The 23210-nt window shown below is 46.1% G+C and overlaps 1 protein-coding gene across 9 annotated transcripts in view; it reads right to left on the bottom strand.

The window, feature by feature from the left end:
• The window catches only part of LOC138467448 (zinc finger protein 567-like), a 359879-nt gene that overhangs the window by 236923 nt on the left and 99746 nt on the right, over positions 1 to 23210 (bottom strand). For all 9 annotated transcript variants that reach the window (XM_069607441.1, XM_069607448.1, XM_069607442.1 and 6 more), the window contains exon 2: positions 11223 to 11349. In XM_069607441.1, coding sequence (XP_069463542.1) covers positions 11223 to 11349 — 127 coding nt within the window. The remainder of the gene's footprint in view (positions 1 to 11222; positions 11350 to 23210) is intronic.

Raw genomic sequence — 23210 nt, 5'->3', positions numbered from 1 at the left:
AGTTATTCTTTCCTTTCCCCAGCATTGGTTCAAGTTTCCTTATTGTACCAGCCGCGGTTTCAGTGATGGAGTCACCGTCATTTGCATCCTCAATTTTGATTTTATCACTCTTACGTTTAATTTCAAGCCATTTGTGTGAGCCTTTTTTATTTCTATTTTTAGTATGATCCTCGTTTTGTATTTTGAAGAGTTTTTTAAGCTCTAGTGCCTTTTTGCTCTCTTCATCAAGCTGTGTCAAGTCTAAGGCGCCTTCTCCCACAAATAGGGTACCAATATCTTTGGTATTAGAATCAGGATTTTTTATTTTTTGTAGGTGGTACATTTTTTGCCTGCCTGGGCTTCATCAGTTTGTTTAATAGCTCTTAGTTTTAGTGCCCTGGCACACATCTTTTTCTCCCGCCGGGAAATACATTGTTTAATAGGTGTATCTTGACCCAAAGTGGAAGCCACTTCAAGGTTATCAGCGCAATCAGAAATCCTTTTTGATTCCAATTCCATCACTTCCAAAAGGGCAGATGGACTGAGTTATTCTCCAATTGGGAATTAGCCCCAGATTGGATCAATGTATACGAGTTCAAGCGCTCTGCATCCCAATCAGATTGTATTAGTTTGATTGCGCCCTCTAGGCGCTCAATCTTGTCTCTATATTGAGCTTAACTACTTTTTCCATTATCTTTAATTCATCGATTTTATCTATCTTCTGATCTGACAATCCATAGCTTACTACTTCAGCATAGGACTTCAACTCCAACTGCACATTCCTGGAGGGAATCTTCTGCAGGCTATCCAAATCACTATTGCTATATTTTGTATAGTTTGCGTACTTTGGGTCATTGGAGAGGATTTAGATATGCCAGGGACCATAACCTCAGACGCATAGCGTGCTTCAAGGGCATACATATACCCCTCAAGTCTGCTTAGTTTGTCAGCACTGTCAATTATAAATAATCTAAGTTCTTGTAACTCTACATGAGTCCTTTCGTGGCCCTTGTCTAAGATTAAGGACCCGGGTCAGCACAGAGAATGACATGTAAGCAGATAACAGATCTTCCGGAGTAGGCCCATCCGTCGAGGGAGCAGAATGGAATGATTCATGATCATCGAGAATAGGTAATTGATTGGAGGCAGCGGGGCTTGAACATTTGTGAGGTTCTAAAGGAGTCAATTCCTTCCCTTTGTTCTCTAATCCTTCCGACTCCTGTGTGTTAATGCTCTGTAATTCATGCAACTGCCCTGGTATCTGATACCCGACAGGCCCACATGAAGCCTCCTCACAGCAGTGGCCCTTTTGTAAATGAACGTTGTCCTGTTCTCCCCACCCCAGCTCTAATTGGCGTAGATGGACCCCATGACATACATACCCTTTTGTCCAGTTCTGCCAGAGCAATAGGTGGTAATAGAGACGTGTCATTCAAGGGTTTAAATAAGGGCTCATCCTCCTCCAGAGAGGCGGAGGATTGAAGCATGGTTTCTTGCATGCTCAAGAAGCTTCTTTGTTCTGGAAGTTCTGCTTCCTGCAACGGTTTAGCTGATATAGCTAACATCTTTTCCACCCCGATATCTAATTGCTGTGGGTCCTGCATGTAATTGGATGAAGAAGCAAGATCCTGTACAGATTTATCAGTACCAGCATTGATAGAGCATTCTAAGGTGGGCTCTGCCATTTCTAGATGCATTTTGAAAGGATTGCTATCCGCCCCGATTAGATTAGAGCCTTTCGGTCTATAACTCTTTTTCACACTTTTTATCAGGAGAGATATTGCAAAGTTTACCGCTCCAAAGGGACCCCACCATGCTACAAGACCTGGTTTGCAAAAATAGCGTTTCCCCCCAAAAAGAAACAATAGAAAAGAAAACACAACCATAAATATATATATGTCAGATTAAGCAGAAAGAGCTACAACAAAAACAATAAGAAACCAATATTAACAAAGGAACATAAGTGATCTCTAGTTTGCATTGGGGACTAAGGGCAGAGCAGCTCAAGATTTTATACAGCGTTCACCCAAACGCTAACCACTTCTAAAATGCATATTCATAATGCAGAAATGAAAAGCCAGAACTTTTGAAAGCTTGCAGTAAAAAAGTGCACTGGAGAGGTTTAACTATTGTGCCTATTTCATACAAAAGTGAAAAAGAGATCCAAACTCAATGGGAGGAGAGAGGGTCACTATACAGGAGCAATTTCAGGGCCTTGCACCTTCAATATAGAGCAGGAGAGAAGAGAAAAGAAAAAAAAAAGAGCACATCTAGATCCAAACGCTCCCAGAGTGTCAATGGCAAAGCGAGCATATTAAACTGATTTTGCATATGCCGCACACGTTTGCGAAGCGCATCAGACAGACACAGAGAGCACAAGTGTGTTAACAGCGCATAACACAGGTTGCTTCAGCTTTGTAATTAACAAGCCAGGGCTAGTGTTTTCACTTTCCAACAGTGTCCGACCGGTACTTCAGTTTACTACCGGACAAATCGTGTGAAGAACTTTACCTTTCAATATGCAACACCTCTGATTAAGGGTCTATGTTTCGGGGCGACCGCCATGTAGAGCGGACGCAACTTCGGCAAGCTCCGCATGATGAGCTACTGATAAGCTGTTCTCTAACATTGTAAATCGTCTTTGGTGCCTGCAAACCACCCCGAGAGCTGCTGACTGCGGCGGGAGCCTCCTGGATTCCCCACACGCGAGGCTGGAAGCCCAGAAGCCGCGCCGCGAGGATCGCGTACTTGACGGAGTGGTTAGCCAAGATGGCGGCTTCCATTCGCTGAGCCCGGAGAGCCCGGCGTCAGCCTAGTGTCCCATGGAGAAGGCTGCCCTATGCTGCAGAACGGAGCGGGTGTGAACAGTGCCCCGGCTGATCCCTCCGTGCTCGTAAAGCGATCACTGCGATAAGCCCTAGGGTACTCCAGACTCGAAGACGCGAGGACGATCAGAACAACTGAAGGTGCCTGCCGGCCCTGCGGCGAGGATCGAGGGAGATTGAGGACCGGCCGGACCCACCCGCGAGGGGAGAGGAGTGCCTAAATCAAGGCCTGGGGATTGCGCACTATATCGAGTGCGAACGCCGACTGCCTTGCGCCGCCCCTGGTTGGTCCTGCTGCTGGAGCCGCGTACACCATCTGCCCTGCCTGAATCGCACCGCGGGCGGTACCGGTGTGGCCCCGGCGCCCTGGAAGTGGGTTGCAGAGACTAGAAGGAGACTGCGGACCGCGACGCTCGGAGCGGGCAGGTAACCAAGAGGGGGGCCACCCCCCGCTGTCTGGGCCCCTTGCCCCCCCCCCCCTTACTGAGGGCCCACGAGGAGCCACAACCACAGGCGGAGAGAACGGCCTTTATCTGGCAGTGTGTGTGGGGGCCTTGCTGACACGCCCGCGCTGCACGGCACGGCCCGCGACTGCGCGACCCTGGGGAGAGACTTCCTGCGAGCAGCGGGGCACCACTGGGGGCCTCACCAATCTACACACGCACCTCTCTTCTTTACACTGCCTGAGTTGGCATAAAGGCAGACCTATTGCACCTCGTGGAGCCTCGGAGACCTGGGTGACCGGCCCCCTGCGGTGCTGGTGCACTTGTCGCCCCGCCAGAGGGCCCAGAGCGTGGTTGACTACAGCCCTAAGTGTGCTGGGAGAATCGTAAGCGGTCAACTGCAATTTTCGCTTGAAACCCGCAGAGCTGGGAGGATGTCCAGCCTGGATAAGTCTACGGGGAGGGGGGGCTAGGTCCAAGCAGCGACAGACCACCCTAGACGCCTACACAGCCAATGAGCCCCCCAACCAAGAGTGCCCAACTATGGCAACTGCCGGAAAAGATATAAGCCCCACACCATCGACGTCTGAACCCACCAACTCCCAACTCTTAGAGGCCATCACGTTATTCCAAACAACTATGGTGAATAAAATAGACGCTGTGGCCATAGATCTGGGACTCCTTCACCAGGACGTCCGCTCCTTGGCTGGCAGAACTGACGCGCTCGAGACCCAAGTACGTGAGAATACGGAAGCGAAGACCCAGCTTCTGCACGACATGGACGGCCCACAGCAAAGGGTCAAGAACTTGGAGGACAGGGTGGAGGAGGCCGAAGGAAGGGCCCGCCGGAACAACATCCGGCTGCTCGGATTACCGGAGGGCATCGAAGGCTCGAACCCCACCAACCTCGTTGAAAACCTCCTGCTGCAGGAGATCGGCGCAGAGAAACTGTTGCAGGGGTTCTCCATCGAAAGGGCTCATAGGTCGCTCGCCAAGAGGCCCCCGCCAGGAGGCCCACCCAGGCCTCTGATAGCAAAAGTATTAAACTACAGAGACCGCAAGGTCATCCTAGCGAACTCACGATCAGGGGGCCAGATCCTGAGCAATTCAGCCAAGATCGCAATTTACCCTGACTACACCTTTCAGGTACAGATGAACAGAGCTCAGCTCAGTCACACTAAAGCCAGGTTGTAGGCCGCTGGACTGAAATACATGCTCCTATACCCCGCAAGACTAAAAGTGATACACAAGAACAGAGCCCACCTATTCGACACCCCGGAACAAGCCCGGGACTGGATGGATGAGCAGCAACTACCGGACATGGATGGCACGAGGCGCAAGCCGCACTGATACACCTACCAGAGACAGCAGGAGCGAATTATACCGCAAGAGCATAGTAACAGATACACCTAACCCTAAGAGCAGCTGTGATGATCCTATTACGCGAAACAGCAAAGTTTCAGCTCCCTCAACCCCCTGGAGCTTGTTTTTTCTGTTTTCAGGGTAAGTTTACCCACCCGTAGGGCACCCGAAGACCATGCCTGGTCCTAAGGAGCGGAAACGGGACAGTCACGACGAGGAGTATCTTGTCAGACCAGTTATTTGTTGGGGAAGTTTGTTCTTAGGGAAAGGGAAGCCGGGAACCCGCACCCTAGTTGGGAACTCTAAAATACCGAGACCTCAGGATATCCTCATTACAGTAGCACCTCTAACGGGACCTCGACCAAGACCGAGGCAGGAGAGAGGACACCATCATGCCTATGGCTGAGAGAATAAAAGTGATGACGTGGAACGTCAGAGGCATGAATAGCTATGTGAAACAACGACGGATCCAGGCATACCTGCGACGCTGCAAGGTAGGAATTGCCATGCTCCAGGAGACACATCTAACAGAGGAAAAACTGACGGCGCTAGCCAAAACTTGGCCGGGGACCTTGGTAGGATCCTCCAACTCCTCATATGCTAGAGGGGGTCTGATATGGATCAACCCAACCGTCCCCTTTAAGGTAATGGACACCAAGAAGGATGACGAGGGCAGGATGGTGCTGGTGCAGGGTACCATGGAGGGAAGAGACCTGTGCCTGATTAGCACTTACGCACCTAACCACGACGCCACGACTTTCTTCCACTCCCTATACTCTAGACTAGGCCCCTACGTAAATAGCATCATGATATGGGGTGGGGACCACAACTGCACCTTAGGCCCTCTCAAAGATAGGTCTGATACCAAACACTCCCGCCCATCCCCCCCAGCCAAGATACTATCCAAACTGATTACTCAGTTGTCACTTTGCGATCTGTGGAGGGAACTGAGCCCGGAGCGACGCGAGTACTCCTTCTCCCCGCCACATAGCGTCCACACCAGGTTGGATTACATGCTGGTCAGTCAGAAGCAGCAAGCCACTTTCAGCGAGGCACAGTATTTACCCAGAGTATTATCAGACCACTCACCCTTGTCGGTCACCTGGGAGGAGTACCCGCCCAGACCCCCGGTTCCCACGTGGAGACTGCGAACAGAGGCACTGCTGGACGCAGCCTTCAGGGACCACGTACAAGACAGTACAGACGAATACTGGCTAAACAACCTAGGCAGTGTGGAATGCATCAGCACCGCATGGGAGGCATATAAGGTGGTTATGAGAGGGGACATGCTAGCTGCAGTGGGGGGAGCCCAAAGGTCCATTATGAACTCTTTGGCGGGAGCAGAAAGGAAGCTGGGGGAGCTGGAGAACAAGGCAGATTCGACTCCTGAGCATATACGGGAAATAATAACACAGCGACAAGCATGTCTGTCGCACTGGGAGTCCCTGGGGAAACTAAGCTACGCCAAACACACTGAAAGGACAAGCCCTGGGAGACAAGCCTGGCAAACTCTTGGCCTGGCTGTACAAGAGAGAAACCCCTAGGACCCCCATCTGCCACATTCGTAGATCAGATGGCACCATGGTGCACACCCAGGCTGAGATTAACACGGTTTTCTCCGAGTACTACCAGGACCTATACTCCAAAACCCCTCCCTCGTCAGATACCGGGATCGAGGACGCCCTAGACTGCATAGAGTTACCCAAGCTAGACCCACAGTTGGCCGTAGCCTTGGAGGACCCGATTACCCCAGATGAAGTCAAGGCAATCATTAGATCATTACCCTCTGGGAAGGCGCAAGGTAGGGATGGCCTTCCTGGGGAATTCTATAAGATATATGAGGTGACCCTTGACCCACTGCTGGCAGAAGTATACAACAAGGCTTTTGAGCGCGGCTCACTCCCAGACTCCATAAGAGAAGCAATAATAATCCCCTTGATTAAGCCTGGCAAAGATGGGACGGATTGCGGTTCATATAGACCTCTTTCTATGCTAAATGTCGACGGCAAAATACTGTCGGCACTCCTCGCCAATAGATTACGCAGAGTGATTCCCCTGCTAATTCACCAAGACCAAACTGGCTATGTACCTGGGCGCTCTATCACCGAAAACTTACGTAGGTTGCACCACATCATATACTGCACAGAGCGAGATACCCAGAAATACGCGGTGGCGTCACTTGACGCCACCAAGGCCTTTGATTCGGTTAATTGGTAATGGTTATACGCCACCATGGTCAAGATGGGCATTGGACCCGCCTTCCTCAAATGGACCCAATTGCTTTACGCTCACCCCATGGCTAGAGTGCGCACCAACAAGACCTACTCTGACAAATGGCCCCTCCACAGAGGCACACAACAGGGTTGTCCCCTACCCCCCATGTTATACATCATTGCCGTAGAGCCAGTGGCCGCGTACATCCGTCAGGAATACGGTGGGGGAGGCATCGTACTAGATGGAGTGACTCACCTCATCTCCATGTATGCGGATGACACACTTCTTTACCTACATAACCCTGCGCATCTTCTGCCCTACATCTTGGAGACATTAGACTGCTTCCAAAAACTGCACTGCTTTACCAATGTCCCCTACAACATCCCCCCCGCCTTTTTCAGAGACCTGAACAAACTCTGCAGAGGATTCCTGTTGCAAGGAGGCAGGCATAGGGTGGCCTACATAACCCTGTGCATCTTCTGCCCTACATCTTGGAGACATTAGACTGCTTCCAAAAACATACAGGCATCCAGATAAACAAAGACAAGTCTTGTCTCTACCCCCTCGCAGCACTATATAGCAATGAGCGCGGATCCCTGCCCCCACTAGCTCTCCAGTGGCAGGTGACATCCTTCAAATACTTGGGTATTACCATACACCTTAACCCGGATACAGAACACATTCTCAACACAGTCAGAGCAAGGGATGCACTCGCTAACTCCATGGCTTTCTGGGGAAAACTCCCTCTCTCAGTGGCAGGAAGGGCAGGACTCCTCAAAATGGTAGCGCTCCCACGCTTACTGCACTGCTTTACCAATGTCCCCTACAACATCCCCCCCGCCTTTTTCAGAGACCTGAACAAACTCTGCAGAGGATTCCTGTGGCAAGGAGGCAGGCATAGGGTGGCGCTTGACATCCTTCAAAGGCCCTACGAGAGGGGCGGACTGAAAGTCCCCAATTTCGAACTATACTACCTGGCCAGCCAATTGAGGCACGTAACACACTGGATGGCAGATGAAACCACCACGGACACCAGACTTCTCCAACCGGCCCTGCCGCGACTGCTACTTTAAGACTTATTGTGGGTCGAGAAAGGGGCTCCACAACATCACCCATACCTGACCAGGCTTGGAACTCAGCTCATGAAGCGGGCCTGCAGAGCTGTGGGGCTGAGGGACCCGTACTCCCTGCAGATCCCCATCGCTGCAGTCATGGTGAAACCCTCTTGGGGGCACACTGCAACTCGCTCTGTGTGGGAGCCTTATGGTGTGGCAGTACTGGGCGACCTCATGCACGAACACAAACTTTTGACATTCCCCGACCTCTGCGAGTTTTTGGCCTGCCCACTGGACAGTTCTTGCTCCACAGTGCAGTAACACTGGCCTTGAGGAAGAGATGGCCGGAGGCAGACAACCAATTCATTGAGAACGAAACCATCGAAACATTGCTGGACACTGCCGAAGGAGGCCACAAAACCTCCAGAATATATGAAGCCCTATTACTGGCCACGACAATGAACGAACTAAAATGCAAAAGGAGATGGGAGTGTGAATTGGGCCTTGAATTTGAGGACAATACATGGGAGAAAATAACCCACTACCATAAAAAGACCTCCAGGAATGCTCGCCTCCAATTAATACAGCTATACATTACCAACAGGGCCTACCTCACGCCTGACGCCATATCAAAGTTCAAAGGGGCCACGCCACAGACATGTCCCAAGTGCCACGCGCCGCGGGCAGGCATGACCCATATGTTCTGGAGCTGTCCCGCGGTCCAGAGGTTCTGGGCCCAAGTGAAAGAGAGGGTGGCGACGGCCGGGATCGAGGTGGAAACTCATGAACCAGCAGCTTCCATATGGGGGACATACAAGCGAAGCAGCAAGAACAAGCCCCTAACTAGACTTCTAGACTTGATTTACATAACAGCGAAAAGGCGCATAGCCATGGGCTGGAAGAGCGTATGGGGTCCAAGCGAGGCCCTTTGGTGGTATGACCTCAAGAGATGGATCGCCGCGGAGACGGCGGCTTGGGAAATGGCAATCCAGGTACAAAAACTGGACTCCAGTGCGGACCTTCTCCGCTGGGTAGAGCTGACAGAGCCACTTCTCCATCCAGCGACGCTGGACAGCACATCGAACAGTTCCGGCAGTCCCTGCTCGGCACGTGTCCCTATAGAAGACTGAGGTTTTTACTGCGCTCTCAGGGGGAGGGGGGAGGGGTGGAGTGGGAGGGAAGGTTGATGTTCTATTATTATACATACTGCATTGCTCTGCAAATGCGCTGTTTGTTATTTGTTGTTAAAAAACCAATAAAGAATTTTCCAAAAAAAAATGTGTCTATGTTTCTGTACTCTAGCGTACTTAGCTAGGAAAGAATAGCAATCCAAAGATAGATGACATAGTTGTAGTGACCAAAAAATAAATAAAATTACACAAAAACCGCGCTCCACGCGCCCCCGCAGAACCTAACAGCACAACCAGGGCCGACCTTAAGGGCAGCAGCGCCCTGGGCGAACTGGCGCCCCCCCCCCCCCCTCGCCCTCCGGCGCCCCTGGTTAACAGGGGGCGGGGCGGAAGAGGGCAGGGCCAGGAGGGGCCACTTTGTTTTTTTTTAAACCTCCTCGCTCTGTGAGGAGGTAATGGTGTGAATAGGGCGTGTTAAAACCCCATGGTCATTGAATGGCCTGGTGGGGGACTAATGGCGCATTTTGCTGTTAAAGCACCCACAGTGACGTGCGCTCTTAACAGCAAAAGGCTACCTGCCGCGCCTTCTCCCACAACGCCAGCTCGGGCGAGCCCTAGAAAGACTCCCCCAAGCTGGTGTGGTGGGGGCATATGGCACCCTGGGGGGCGTGGCGCCCATGGCGCGTGCACCAAGGTAAAGTAGGACCTCTGGGAAGTGGGCGGGGCCAGCAGGAGGCACTGAAAGCAAAGAAGCAGGAAAATTAGAACTTAGAAAACAGAGCGATTCACGTTGAAATAGCATAAGGTAAAAGCTAATTATTACTTCAGAGTTCAACGTCCAACATTGCTGCTCGCAGTTCACGTTACGACAGGCAGTAAATCTTCTTGAGCACACACACAGAGCCAGGCAAAGCAGGAGGCAGAGAGTCCTAAGCAGCGTATCCAGCACAACATAACACTTAAAGGTTATATCTTTATAGGTTAACACAGAGAGCAATTGAACAGTATAAAATGTCACAGCAAAATCAATTATTGTCATAATTGTACAATTATCAAATGGAGCAGAACATGAAAATCAATTATATAATTGTTAAACCACCAGTTGTAATATAATCAAAAGCTTATAAAAATAAAGAACTTGATCCTTAAATAAAGAGAGTTAAGCGCATGAATCCAATACAAGAATATTTCACAAAAATGCCACTCTGTCTCCCTATTCTAATCTACCACACATGCTAAATAGATTTTATTTATATATGTTATTCACAGGTGCAAGTGGGATATAAAAGGCAACTGCAGGAAGTGTTGTAAATTAGTTAGCAGCATAATGTATAATGGCATTGTACTTATTTAGTCCTCCATGAATATTTCAGGTCAATTATCCTCTTTTGAGGTATGCCCATTTTTTCACCAAGCTCATACCAGGTTCACCAAAATACTATGTACTACACGTTTAATAATTCGTGTATCAATTTAAATTTTTGAATATAATCTTGTAACATGACATACCTTCTAACATCTAAAGCAATTAATCACATACTGTGGTATTCATCAAATCTTTTCTAAAGGATGTTAACACCCCTGGTTTTTAAACATTTTGTTAATGCAAAGATAGACTTAGTTCAAAACCCAATTTAGCACCTCTTTCTTTAATATTCCCAAAATGGTAATGTATACACTGCCTGTAAGAATGCATGCATGCATGATAGATGCACCAACAGTTGTACACACGTTTTCTAAGCCAATTAATTAATTCAAGATTCATTAATTCAAGAAGACATGGATTGTGTGAGTTTTGAATATTCAATCGGAGTCACCAAGCAGAGGGACCTACTACTCCGTAAAACAACTGCAGTGTCCCATAGCATAATGGAATAATGGTGCGTCATAGCCAATTGCAAAATACAGCTATCTTCAGGATCACATAAGTATAATATAACAGGGTTAGTTTTAGAACACTACACTGTCATTTGTATGCAGTGCAGTGCTGCTTGTTTTATTGGGACTAAATTGTAGCCAAGCACGTGTACGTGCATTAAGGCATCACATATGCAGCTGGTATATGTAATAATGGTGTGTAGTGCATCTTTGGCAATGACAATTGCTTGTGCAGGGTGAACGGTAAATGTTGCAGAAGTAGATGCACTGGGTTGGCATGACCCAAATGAGTTTTTAACGTAAAAGAGCAGACTGAAGAGGGGAGCGTGTATCTACCTAGAGAAATCAAGGCCTGGTGAATTTCCTTCATCACATTCTTGTACTGTTCCTTCTGCCATTCAGGTAATGGCTTCCACTCGTCTTCTGAGAAATATGCAGCAACATCGTGGAACGTAACGGATGCCTGGAAAAGAAAGTAGCACATTACATTTACATCGACCAAATACAGAAATTAAGCTTACATTAACAAAAAATAAATCAAAGAAAACACACACACCAATAGGCATCAAACTATGTATGTCTTTATGAAAGGCTAAAACATTCCCAGCAGAGTGGACTTCTTTTTGCCACTTGAACATAGAAATAGTTCACATGCATCACCAATTTCCACCCAACCATCTTCCATCTCACTCTGCCAACAAACGTCACACTGACATTACAACCAATACCTCCATCAATGAAAACCGGCTGCCTTCCCAATCCCTAGCAGAGTGGCCTGCGAAGCACAGAAAGAGCACTGCTGCTAGAGAGGAATGCAACAGATCTGCACTCGCTTGGTCCCACCAATTTATCATTCCCCAGGATTGTCATAGATGTCCCATTTACTCGTTGCATTGACAAAGATAGCCAGGGGTACTTTCAATGTGCAATATTGAAACTTTGCCTCCTCACACTTTTAAAGTTCAAGTGAAGTTAAATAACAAAAAAAAAAACCAATATGCTGCATCAGGGGGCCCCCATCACACCATATAAATAAAAAAAGAAGGAGCACACACCAGGCAAGAAGTAACGCCGTTTATTACAATTGGGCGAGCACAAATCAAACAGAACCGATTAATGAGGGCTGACATCTGGGAACATTATTTTTAAACTAAAACATACAATGGACAAGGCACTTAGAAACAATTGCAACTCAAGATGTTCATATTTTCGATGTTTCCCCAAGAACCTCATTGGCCAGGCTATGTCATATCCTTAGTGCTATGTTTGTGAAACGCGACTGGAGAAAACCATCAACAGTATCCCATCGCCTCCCCATGTGGCACCACATCGCGTCTAACCCCTCCCGGGGACAGATTGCAATTAGTAAAATAACATTTGTGCTGACCGCCGGAACTTTATTATTCTGCTATTGGTCAGAACCACTGCAAAAGGAACACAAGACAACCTGCTTCTGGTGGGAAGGGAGATTGTCCACTGGTACCAGCTGGATAACGACCTTAAACCTTGTGGTGTATACTCTGAAGGTTGGCCACCTCCCAGGGACATAGAAAAGTACTGTTTGATTGGTACCTGCAGGAACACCACTCCGTTCAGCTTCCCATTCCCATCTGCCGATAGGCACTCATGGCTATGTGAACAGTTCGCTGGCTCAGGTCCACTTCCCATCTACCTCCCGAGTGCCCGTTGGATTGGCTTGTCACCCTGTCATTACATCACCTAGTGTTGTAATAGCTGCTTTGGTCTGCCTGAGACATGCAGGTTGAGCTGTGGCTCCCTCCTCCCTGGCTCGTGTGGAGTTGATCATGTGTTCAGAGCAGGTTTCCCGGGCGAAGCCCAACTTGTGAGCATCCCTGCTAAGTGTGTTTACCTGGGATTTATTCCACATCTTGTACTGACATCCAAAGGGTCCCTAGGCTGATGGTACACAGTGCATCCCTAATCCCCCACCGCCATACCAAGGCCTTCTTTCGTGGTGCCTGCAGTTTGTGTGCCCTGTGCTCCCCCTCCCAGGAGGTACCCTATCCCCCCCATGCTTACTCTCGAAGATGGTACACTCCCCCCCCCCCCCTAATCTGGCACCGAATTAACACCTTTAAGACACAGCCCTGATTAATCTTTTGATGGACATCCCTTTTCTGCTCATTTCCTTGCCCTTTTCCCCTTTGTACCAGTCTAGATATTCTCCGAGCACCCGTATCTTTTTCCCCTTCTGGTGAGCATTCAGCCCAGAGTGCTTCGCAGTTCTCTAAATCTTGTGGGGGCACTGCAAAGATTCATCCTCACTCATTCACGCTTGGAGGCTCCTGACTGAACGCTTAACCAAGCTCAATTTTATTTTCCAACATTATGTAACACGCTTTCTCTGGTGGCAGTTGCACTGGCCGATGACCCACCGACCAATGCAGATGGCGACGAGCATCACAACAAGAACAGGGGTAGTTAATTTGAATATTGCTGCCAGCCAATCTGGGAACCCAAGCAAAAAATGAGTCAAACCAGATGTTTGATGTGATGTCCTGCGTCTCCATCATTCTTTCATGTACTGTTTGTGATCTCGATGGCGTTTCATTAGCTGGTATTGCGGTGCAACATGTTTTCCCGTTCTTGTGGCACACGCCACCCTCCATTGTAGTCATAAAGTCCAATACGTAGGTCCAAAATGTAACGGTTCTGTAGGGCCATCAGACGCAAAGCACAGAGCTCTTGCCACACTGGTCTGTCGTTTTTCGGTAGCATTTGCCAGTTGGAGCAGCTCCTAATGCGTTCTTTGAATCCATTTCACGTTAGCTGCTGTTTGCACCCCGGGAAGGAGTAGCAAGCTGAAAAACACAGACACCTTGCTGAAGAGTCTTAAATAAGGCGGGATATTTGGCTGTTCTCCTTGTGTCTGTTGGCCCTTTTGCTTTATTCTTCCATTTCTGGGTGGATAGGTCATTGAATGGCATGAAATCTGCACGGGCACCACCAATGCAGGGCTGTGGAGGGTCACCATTGCTCATATTCCTCCCCAATCTGGTGGTAGCTGGGCGTACACGCCCGTTCCACAGGCCCACCATACGTCCATTACTGACGCCATCCCTTCTACAACGCCGCAATGCTCATGGTCCTCTCGCATCCGGTGTTCTTCCCCAGCGCCACCGTCTGCTCTGAAACACTAAGAATACTGTGTGAGCAGTTTTATATAGAATGGGCGATTTTCTCATCTATACATGTTAAGGCATGTACATTGGCATCCCATATTCTCCTGCACCCAGCATTTATTCTCTTCACCACCATCTCTTCAAATCCCACCAACCCTTCTCCGCAACATTGTACCATCCCTCTTACCCATTTCTTTGGTTGTGGTACAGCGAACCCTGCATTTGCATTAAGGGTCTGGTGTGGCACCAGAGTATATTGGGTCCTGTTGAATCTTTACAGAATATTCTTGTGGGCAGTGACCACCTGTTTTCCCCCTTATGCACCCCTTTGGTGTTATACTCAAATATCATGTGCTTGCTTGGTAGTTCTACCCTGGGCCATGCTTTCTAATTGTATATAGTTATCTTTGTACACCTCCTCCCCCCCCTCATCTATCCATTTTACTTCTACTGTGTGCCCCTGGAAAAGCCCCCTTGTTTTGCACAGAGACATATGCATCAGACATGCCCTTTCCTATACGGTCACCTCTTGTGGCAGGAATGGTTTTGGTGTCCCTCCGAGATGTGGGATGATGGCATGTGCCATTGGTGCTTCCTCGCCTTACCCTCCTCATACCAGACATTTTGAGATGCAAGGTCCCCTCCCTATCCAATATCATTATAAAATCCTTCTATACTAGATATACTTTTTTTCGTGTGGATTTACCTTCCACCATCAGCAGGCATACTCTTACTACCTCTATGCATTAGGAAACAGGAGGAGGAGGAGAATTCAGAAAAACAAAACAATCCAACCCCTATTAAATTTGCATCATATTTTGTTCTCCTCCCATTCTCACCCCCCCCCCCCCCCCCCAAGTATCCTATTGCCCGTCTTCTCTTTCATATAGCCTTCTAGAGTTTTATTGCAGTACACAATGTCAATGACAATTGGGTAATATTTCCCATTAGGTGACGCTTCCCTCTTGTCTTTCCGTTGTGTTGCGTTTGTCTTTGCAGACAGACATCAGCTATATGGATACATGCCCTCCTTTCTTTTATCTTCACTGCCATTCGGGTTGCGCAGACAACTATAAATGTACCAAAGAACCTTGCTTCCTTCCACTGCCTCACCACGATGCGGACGGGAACTCTGTCTCCAGGATAGAGAGACTGCTTGCAGAAAGTCCTCCTCCTGGCGGGCACTGGTGTGCTCTTCAACGTTGGTCAGCTGATATGTAGTTCGCTAAACCTGGCGGGAGATGTAGCGGAGCACATTTGTCATTTCGGTTAAATAGCTTTTCATTTCGTCACTGAGGATCTCTGAGCTAGGGCAAGTATCCGAAATTCAATGTGCAGGAGGGACAGGCGCATTCATTCTCCTACCCGTCACAACAAACAGTGATCATGTACCTATAAGAGGCACATCTGTCTTGCATGTCAACATAGTCTATATGCAAGTGCTGGAAGGGCCCTTCCAGTCGAGATATTGTTCCCCTGATGGTTTTCAAAATATGTCCGGACAGAAATTGTAAGTGAGCACCCACGCCGTACCCCTAAATCTTTCTCCTCTTTTGGTGCCTCTCCTTGCAGCTCTAGAATTTGGACGTTGAGTATTGTGTTGAAACTCTCCTCCCCCCTCATCCTCCCCACCCACCTTAATTTCTTCTGCCATAAATTGGGGTCTTCCCTTTGCCCCTTGGTACCGTCTTGTACTTCCTTCGGGTATGAAGCTGCTTCTTTTGCTGCTCTGTCAGTCATTTCATTTCCTAACGATATCCTGTCTTGTTTACGTGTGTGGGTGGCGCATTTTCCTATCGCCACTTCTACTGGTATTTTTAGAGCCCCAATTAACTGTAAGCAACTCTGCATGTTGCACAGGGGACCAGTCACTTCTTTTTTTATTTTTTTTTATTTATGTGTTTGGTTAATAAAATCAACCTTTCAAATTTTCACCATACAAAACAACAATAACATTTTAAAGAATTAGATTTCATGATTGTTCACCAGCGGAATTATACAACAATTACAGTAAATAGATTCAGCAGTCTAATTTTCTCAGTTGGTGCTCTTTTTTAAATTTCAATAGAGTTTGGCTGATGCTTATAGCATTCATCAGGAAATACAGCATCCAAAAATTGAATCGTGGCTATCTTTATAAATAGATTGGGTGATGAGAAGATATATTGCCACAGATCCTTATGAATATACATATTTTGTTCTTCCAGATGATTTTTGAAATACAATTTACGAGTGGATTCCAATTGAGGACAAAAGACCACACAATGTTCCAAAGTCTCTTTCTGATCTAAGGCTTTACAAAATCGGCAGTAATTGTCAACCTTCGGAATTAAATTTCTACGAGAAAGAACATCTGGAGTTGGCCACAAATTCAGGCGGAAGAGAAGAAGCTTTTGTTGTATTTTTGGACATGGAAATTTGACCAAATAGTCAGCCATAATACTATGACGCTTATGACCAAATAAATTCTGTTCAAAGTCCTTATAATCTAGACATTTATTTTGGTTGGTGCACCAGTCATACTGTTGAATTTTCTTTTTTGTACTGCCTTCATTTGATAAAAGAAGCTCCAGCGAGGTTGATGCATCAGCTAGTGCATTTAGAGTTGACTTGCACCATTTTTGGGAAAACATTCGATCTCTACTTAGTAGATGGACAGCCACTTTGTCCAAAATATCTGAACGATCAAGAGAGAGAAGAAATTTTCGAAAAAATGCACAGTATTTCCAAGTAACAAAAGAAGACATGGAGAGAGAGCCCAATTCAAACCTGATCAATGGCAACGGGGTGCATGTCGGTAAATGTAATACTTGCTTCCAGAAGGATGGTTCAAATCTGTCCCACCAGAGATCTTTTTTGGGGGATTGGGCTTCTGACCCATATGTTAAGATTGCAAGGACTTTCTGCATATAGAAAGTTAACGCATGTTTTGTTGTGAATTTTCCGAATTTACCCATTCATAATTTAGCCTGAGCAACTAAAGACTGTAATTTGCCTTTTATTTCTATGTCTTGACTGGGGTTTGCAAGGGTATCAGTGATCAGTATCCCCAGATATGTGTAGGAGGATACCTTAACAAGGGCAGAATTATGCAATTTCAATATAAAAGGTTTAACTTTCGCTCCTGAGTGCCATTTGCAGACCATGGTTTGTGTTTTGTTTATATTTAGATGATTTGTATCCACATAAGATTCCAGACCATTTAAAAGATTTTGTAAGCCACTTTGAGTTTTCGAAATGAGAATCAAATCGTCTGCATAAAGGAGATATTGGATTTTAGTCAAACCCATAGTCGGAGAATCACTGCTCATCTGCTTTAGAGCACTACCCAAATCAAAAATAAAGAAATTAAATATGGAGGAGGCCAAAATACACCCTTGTTTCAATCCTCTGTATGTTTTAAATTTAGCTGTCAAATCGCCCCCCAAAGCAAGTCTCACCTGTATGGTGGTATTTGTGTGAAGCAGAACTATTAAAGATGTCAAAGAAGATGGACAATTATATTTGATTAATTTTGAATATAGAAGAGATCTGTCGACTGAATCGAAGGAGACTTTGAAGTCAACTAAGGCTAGAAACAAAGTCTGTCTCTGAGCAGCATACTCAGAAAGAAGCGTATTTAAAGTGAAGATATTAGGGATGGTGCCTACCTGTGCCACAGAACCTGCTTGAAAGGGGTCATTAAGTCCAGCCTGCATAGTCCATTTTTTAAATTCTCTTAGAATTATACGAGAGAAGATTTTACCAGGAGTGTCCAATAACGCTATGGGTCTATAACAGGTGGGATCTTTCCTGTTCCCTTTTTTAAATATGGGAACAATTATTGAGTGAGTCCAAGAAGGGGGGAGAGTTTGCGTTTTAATAATGATTGAAAAAAATTGAAATAGTATTTTTGACCAAATTTCTGGATTCTCTTTCAACATTTTATTAGATAATCCATCGGGGCCACATGCACCAGATCGACTGGCCTTCTTGATGAACAGGCGAATGTCATCTAAATCAAAATTTAGATGAAAATTTGTCGTGCATTTGACAGATGTTAATACAGAGCCCCCTTCTGGGATACTATATAAGGCTGAAAATTAGGAGATCCAGTCAGCCTCAGAGACTTCATTGGCCTGTACTATTGCCTGTGACCCGGTAATGGCTTGATTGAGCAGTGACCAGGTATTAGCAACGTTCTGACTTTGAATAGTGGCCAGTAACAGTTGACTGTCAATGTGAAATAATTTGGCACGTCTGGTTTTAATCCAGTTTCTATAGCTGGTTTTAATTTTTGATAGCTGACTATATTGTATGCTGAGGGGTAGTTTCACAGCTTCCCTCTTTTGAAGTCTAAATAATCTCTTTCGATTTCTAACTTCGAGATCAAAACCATGATGGAAGGAAGGTCGGGTCTTCAGACTGGCCAAGACACCCGACAATGAAGGCCAAAAATCTTGAATCATGTCAGAATAGCAGATGTTAGAATTAGCCAAGTTAAGTTGGGTTTTATTAACCTCATGATTCAGTTGTGTATGTAAGCTGTCTAAAGCTCTCTCTGTCCATCTTAATTTATTACCTGCATTGTTAGAAATCAGTTGAGAATGATGATATTTATCTCTCTGCATATTTGGGTCACCATTGTACAACAGTTTAGCCGTCAATTGATTGTGATCACTCACGTTGGAATTTACAATTTCAAAGTCTAACACATCAGAGAAAAAACTAAGGTTCATATACATACAATCAATGATGGAGGAAGACTTCCCTCTATGCCACGTTGAGCCCGGGGGATATCGGATTTGAATGCACCATTGAGTCTGTAAAGATTATGATATTTTACGAATTGTGTCCATTTCTTAATTCGAGTTGGAGTGTTTGAGATTTTACTAGCTATACAATCCAGTTTTAAGTCACCAGCAATCAAAATTTAGTGTACTGTGTTATCTAAAAAAATGATGCTAATCATATCACTCAACGTTTTTAAAAAGCGTTCATCCGTTATCCCCGCCGGGTTCCAATATACATTTATAATGGCATACGATGTATCAACCAATTTAAGACGTGACATTTGAATAAAGGGGTTGGGTGATGACCAAGGTGTGAGGCTAGTATTAATATTCTCTTAGATGGCTGTTAGTAGTCCACCAAATGGCCTACCACAAGATCTCTTGCTTGCTGCATTAATTAAAACATCATGTGTATCCCAGATTGGCGTGCAAATTAGCCAAGTTTCCTGTAACAAGATCAGATTATATTTACTTAATGAACTAAGATCGTTATTCAAAAGATGAGAGAAGCCCCTAGAGTTCCAGCTTAAAAATATAAATTCACTTGGTGTCAGAGCTTCATCTAGTTACTGCTGGTGTTCAGATTCAGTGGGGGCTCTGAGCTCTTTAGACCCACACGAATGGCTTTCATAGGTAACATGTTTCGGCTGACTAAGAAGATGTTGCTGTTGGGAAACCTGTGAGTTAGAGTTGGATTCAGAATGTACTTCAAAGCCAAGGTCAAACAGACCCTTCCTTGCTAACCATATTGCGTTTTGGATTACACGAGATTCCATCCAGAGTCTCACAATATGTAAATTGGGTTTATCAAAAAAATCTACCAATGTTAAGTCATCCGAACTAATATCCTCAAGTGCCGCTACATCTGCAAAGATGTTCAAAATGGAATTTCTGTTCAGTACAAACTGCTTGTATGGCAAAGATCTACATTTTAATACTAGACAGAAATTAGCTAAACGTTTTTGAGTAAATTGAGTGGTTATGGGATTGTTATTAGTAACCAAGGAAACCGAATGACTAGAAGTAGGTTTTTTATTACTAGTCAAAGCTGTAGAAGATGAAATTTTGAGATCCTTGGAAATGGCGGCTTTAAGTAGATCAAATAGTTCTGGGACAATTTCAGCCAAGAGTGATTGCCTATGATTATCAGGTAGAGGCTTAGGCAAAATGATAGTGTCAGGACAGTGCTTGATGGATGATGCCTTGGGCTCACTTAATGCAGACAGTGGGTTACTCAAAGGTTCAGGATCTTGTTCAACCACGGTCATTGCATGTTTATTCTGGGTTATTTGCGTTACAGGAAAAGGCTCATGCTTGCGAAAACCTTGACCTGACATATAGGCATGAACAGCCCGTCGAAGTTCCATTCGATGAAGCTCGGAAGAAGGACTACTTACTTTAGAGGATAAAGGATTCGGGGGGATTACTTGTTTCTCTGACGGTATAAAATTTGAGGGTTTAAAAGCATCACTTGCTGCCACCAGAGCGTCCAATGGGGCATAAGGTGACAGAACTGGCGCACTCATAGGATTAGTAGCCAAAGAAATAGTCGAGTTGCGCAACAAGGCCATTTGCTGATATTTTTTAGACACTGCTGAGGAAGCAATTAGAGTGTTTGTCTTCGGCAGATGAATCTGATGAATACAATTTTTAGTTTTGGATGACTGATCTTGTTTGCTAGTTATTTGTTTTTTTTTTTGTTTTTATTGTTTTTGATCCCACCCTCGTTGAAGAAACCCCCTTACCATCAGCTGTCTGCGCTTTGTCAGTGAATATTTCATAAGGAGCATTAGTGGCCGGCAGAGTGGTTGCTTGACCTGGTACAGATGCACAAGGAAGGACCACAACACTACGAATAATGCCTTCAATGTATGGAACTCCTGTATTTAGAGAAGATTTGGTTGGAGTAATGTGCCCAGTAGGATGACTCACAGATGTTTGCAAGAGCACAGAAGTCTGTGTTCCTAAAGAGGCTTTCATTACTACAGGAGTATCACTTGGATCACATGATTTCTTCACATTAGCATATTTGCAAAATAGAGTGGGTACATTCTCTTGCCATTCCAAGATTTTATCTAATTTTTGAGTGTGTTCTGCGGACTTGCCTGTCCACGAATCAAAGGGTTTAATTAGTGTTTGGAGTGAGGTATGCATGGCAGCTAATGTCAAGTTCACCAAATTTTTATTTGCCATTTCTGAGTCCACCTTACACGGTAAAACTGGTGACTGTGCACGTTGTCGAGGGGTAGGAGCAAGATAAGAAATATCAATAGCAGAGCAATTCGGCTCAGAATTTGAGAACATAATGGGAGATTCAGAAAGGCGATAAGGAACATTCACAGGAAGTAATTGAGAGGAAAGATCAGCAGCACTCAGATCCAGATCTGCAGTGACAATTTTTGCCGGAGCATGAGGAATTTGAACCCCCACTGGTTGAGTGGAAGCAGAAGGTGGCATATTGTGTAATAATATACTGTCAGAGAGAGAAACACGTTGAACAGGCCCAGGCAAGAAGGGTGTTACTATCTTAGTGGCCATTGCCACATCATTAGTGCCATTACACAAAGCAGGAGGAACATTCAAACAAACAGAAATTTGATCAGGGACCATGTGAATAGAAGGAGAAGGTTTTGAGAGACTTGATGCTGGCCACTTTGAGGAGCCTTTATAGAATTGTTGAATATCCTGCAATGGGGGCCCCTTATGAGCAACCTTGCGACCTTTACGCGTTCTACTAGCTATTGGCGTAGAACACAAAGGCAATGGCGGTTGTTTATGTACAGTTAATACGATTGAATTTCGTGAACACGAATTGCGTACCAATTGTGATTTTGGGGGCATGCCCATTGTTATTGAAGGCAGCAGTGACTGCATAATATAAAAACTGTTCAGAGGACTACGAGTTTAGTTAAATCCGCTAGGAAACTAATAAGGCAGTCCACAATTCACTTATGAATGTTATTACTAGCTGTCACCTATTGCCGGCACTTACCAGGGCACCTCGTGCACCTCAGCGCCAAACAGCCGCACAACAGCACAGCTAGCGGCCTTGTCACCGCCGGGCTTAACGCCACAAGGGTGGCTCGCAGTGCACTTTAGCACTGAGGCAAGTCACGTGATGGTCACGTGCCGAGTGGAAGGCCCGCCTCCAGCAAACAGCGTTCACTCCCCTGCAAGAGCCCCTTGTCAGCTCGCAATGCAGGATTGGGCAGGTGAGCAAAAACGAACGTTCTTCTCCACAGAAAGCACTTTTAAAATGACAAAACACACCAGTCACTTCTTCTGAACCTCTCCTTTCCCACCGCACCAACACAATGTATTGTTAATGCAACATAAGGAAAATATGTAAACTGCATGTACTTCCATCATGTTCATCGCACTTATCACTGCCACTAACTCTGCTGCCGGTGCGGAGTAGTGCGCAGGTAGTCGCTTTTATGTAGCACACTACCGCCGCTCCAGTATGCCGTCTTCCAGTCTCTGGGTCTATACTAGATGACCCATCAATATAAACCATGTCTGCCCCTGCTATTTCTTCTTCCTTTACCTGCATGTACCCTTCGGTCATGTGCGCTGCACAATCATGTAGTCCCCTTCCCTTAATGGTTCTGCTATGTATGTAGCTGGGTGGACCACAACACCTTACCACCTCAAATGCTGGGTTTGTCAGCATTATTTCGTAGCCAAATGCCCTTTGTGTGGTTAATGTGCTTTTTGATTTTTTGAGGATGGAAAATACTGAGTGCTCCACATAGAGTACTACGGGACACCCCATGGTGATAGTCGCTGCTTTCCCTACTGCAAATGCTAAAGCCGCGAGCGCTTGTTCGCAGGGGGAAGTGTCCCTGCCTCACTGGGTCTAGAATACTACTGTAATATGCCACAGGCTTGTGTCCCTGGGGCTTCTTTTGTGTGATGGCCGCCGTCATCACTGAGCCTTATGAATGTGAGAACAAGTAGAATGTTTCTCTGTAGTTTGGGGTGGCCAGCACTGGCGCATGGGCCAGCGCTTCTTTTAGCTCTGTGAAACTCCTATTAATTTCAGAGGTCCATTTCAGTTCCCCCCTTCTCTTAAGGCCATGCAGTAAGGGTTTCATTAAAGTGAAGAAATCAAATACCCATGCCCTGCAATAGTTACATAGTCCCAGGGACCTCTGCATTTCCTTTGCTATGCATGGGCAAGCTGTGGAGTAAACTGCCTGTACCCTGTTATTCTGCACCCCTGAATTGATATTATTTGTCCCAGGTACACAACCTCTACTTGGCAATATTGCAATTTCGCTTTGTCCACCTTGTATCCCTTGTCTGCTAGCAATGTCAGAAGGTGCACTGACTCTGCTCTACACTCTTCCTCCATCTCACTGTATATCAGCAAATTGTCAACATACTGCAACACTGCTTGGCATTTG

The sequence above is a fragment of the Ambystoma mexicanum genome, chromosome 4q (assembly GCF_040938575.1).
Source record: "Ambystoma mexicanum isolate Mex_15411 chromosome 4q, UKY_AmexF1_1, whole genome shotgun sequence".
NCBI classification, from domain to species: Eukaryota; Metazoa; Chordata; class Amphibia; order Caudata; family Ambystomatidae; genus Ambystoma; species Ambystoma mexicanum.
The sequence above is the reverse complement of the archived record's forward strand: the minus strand, read 5'-3'. Positions and strand labels throughout refer to the sequence as shown.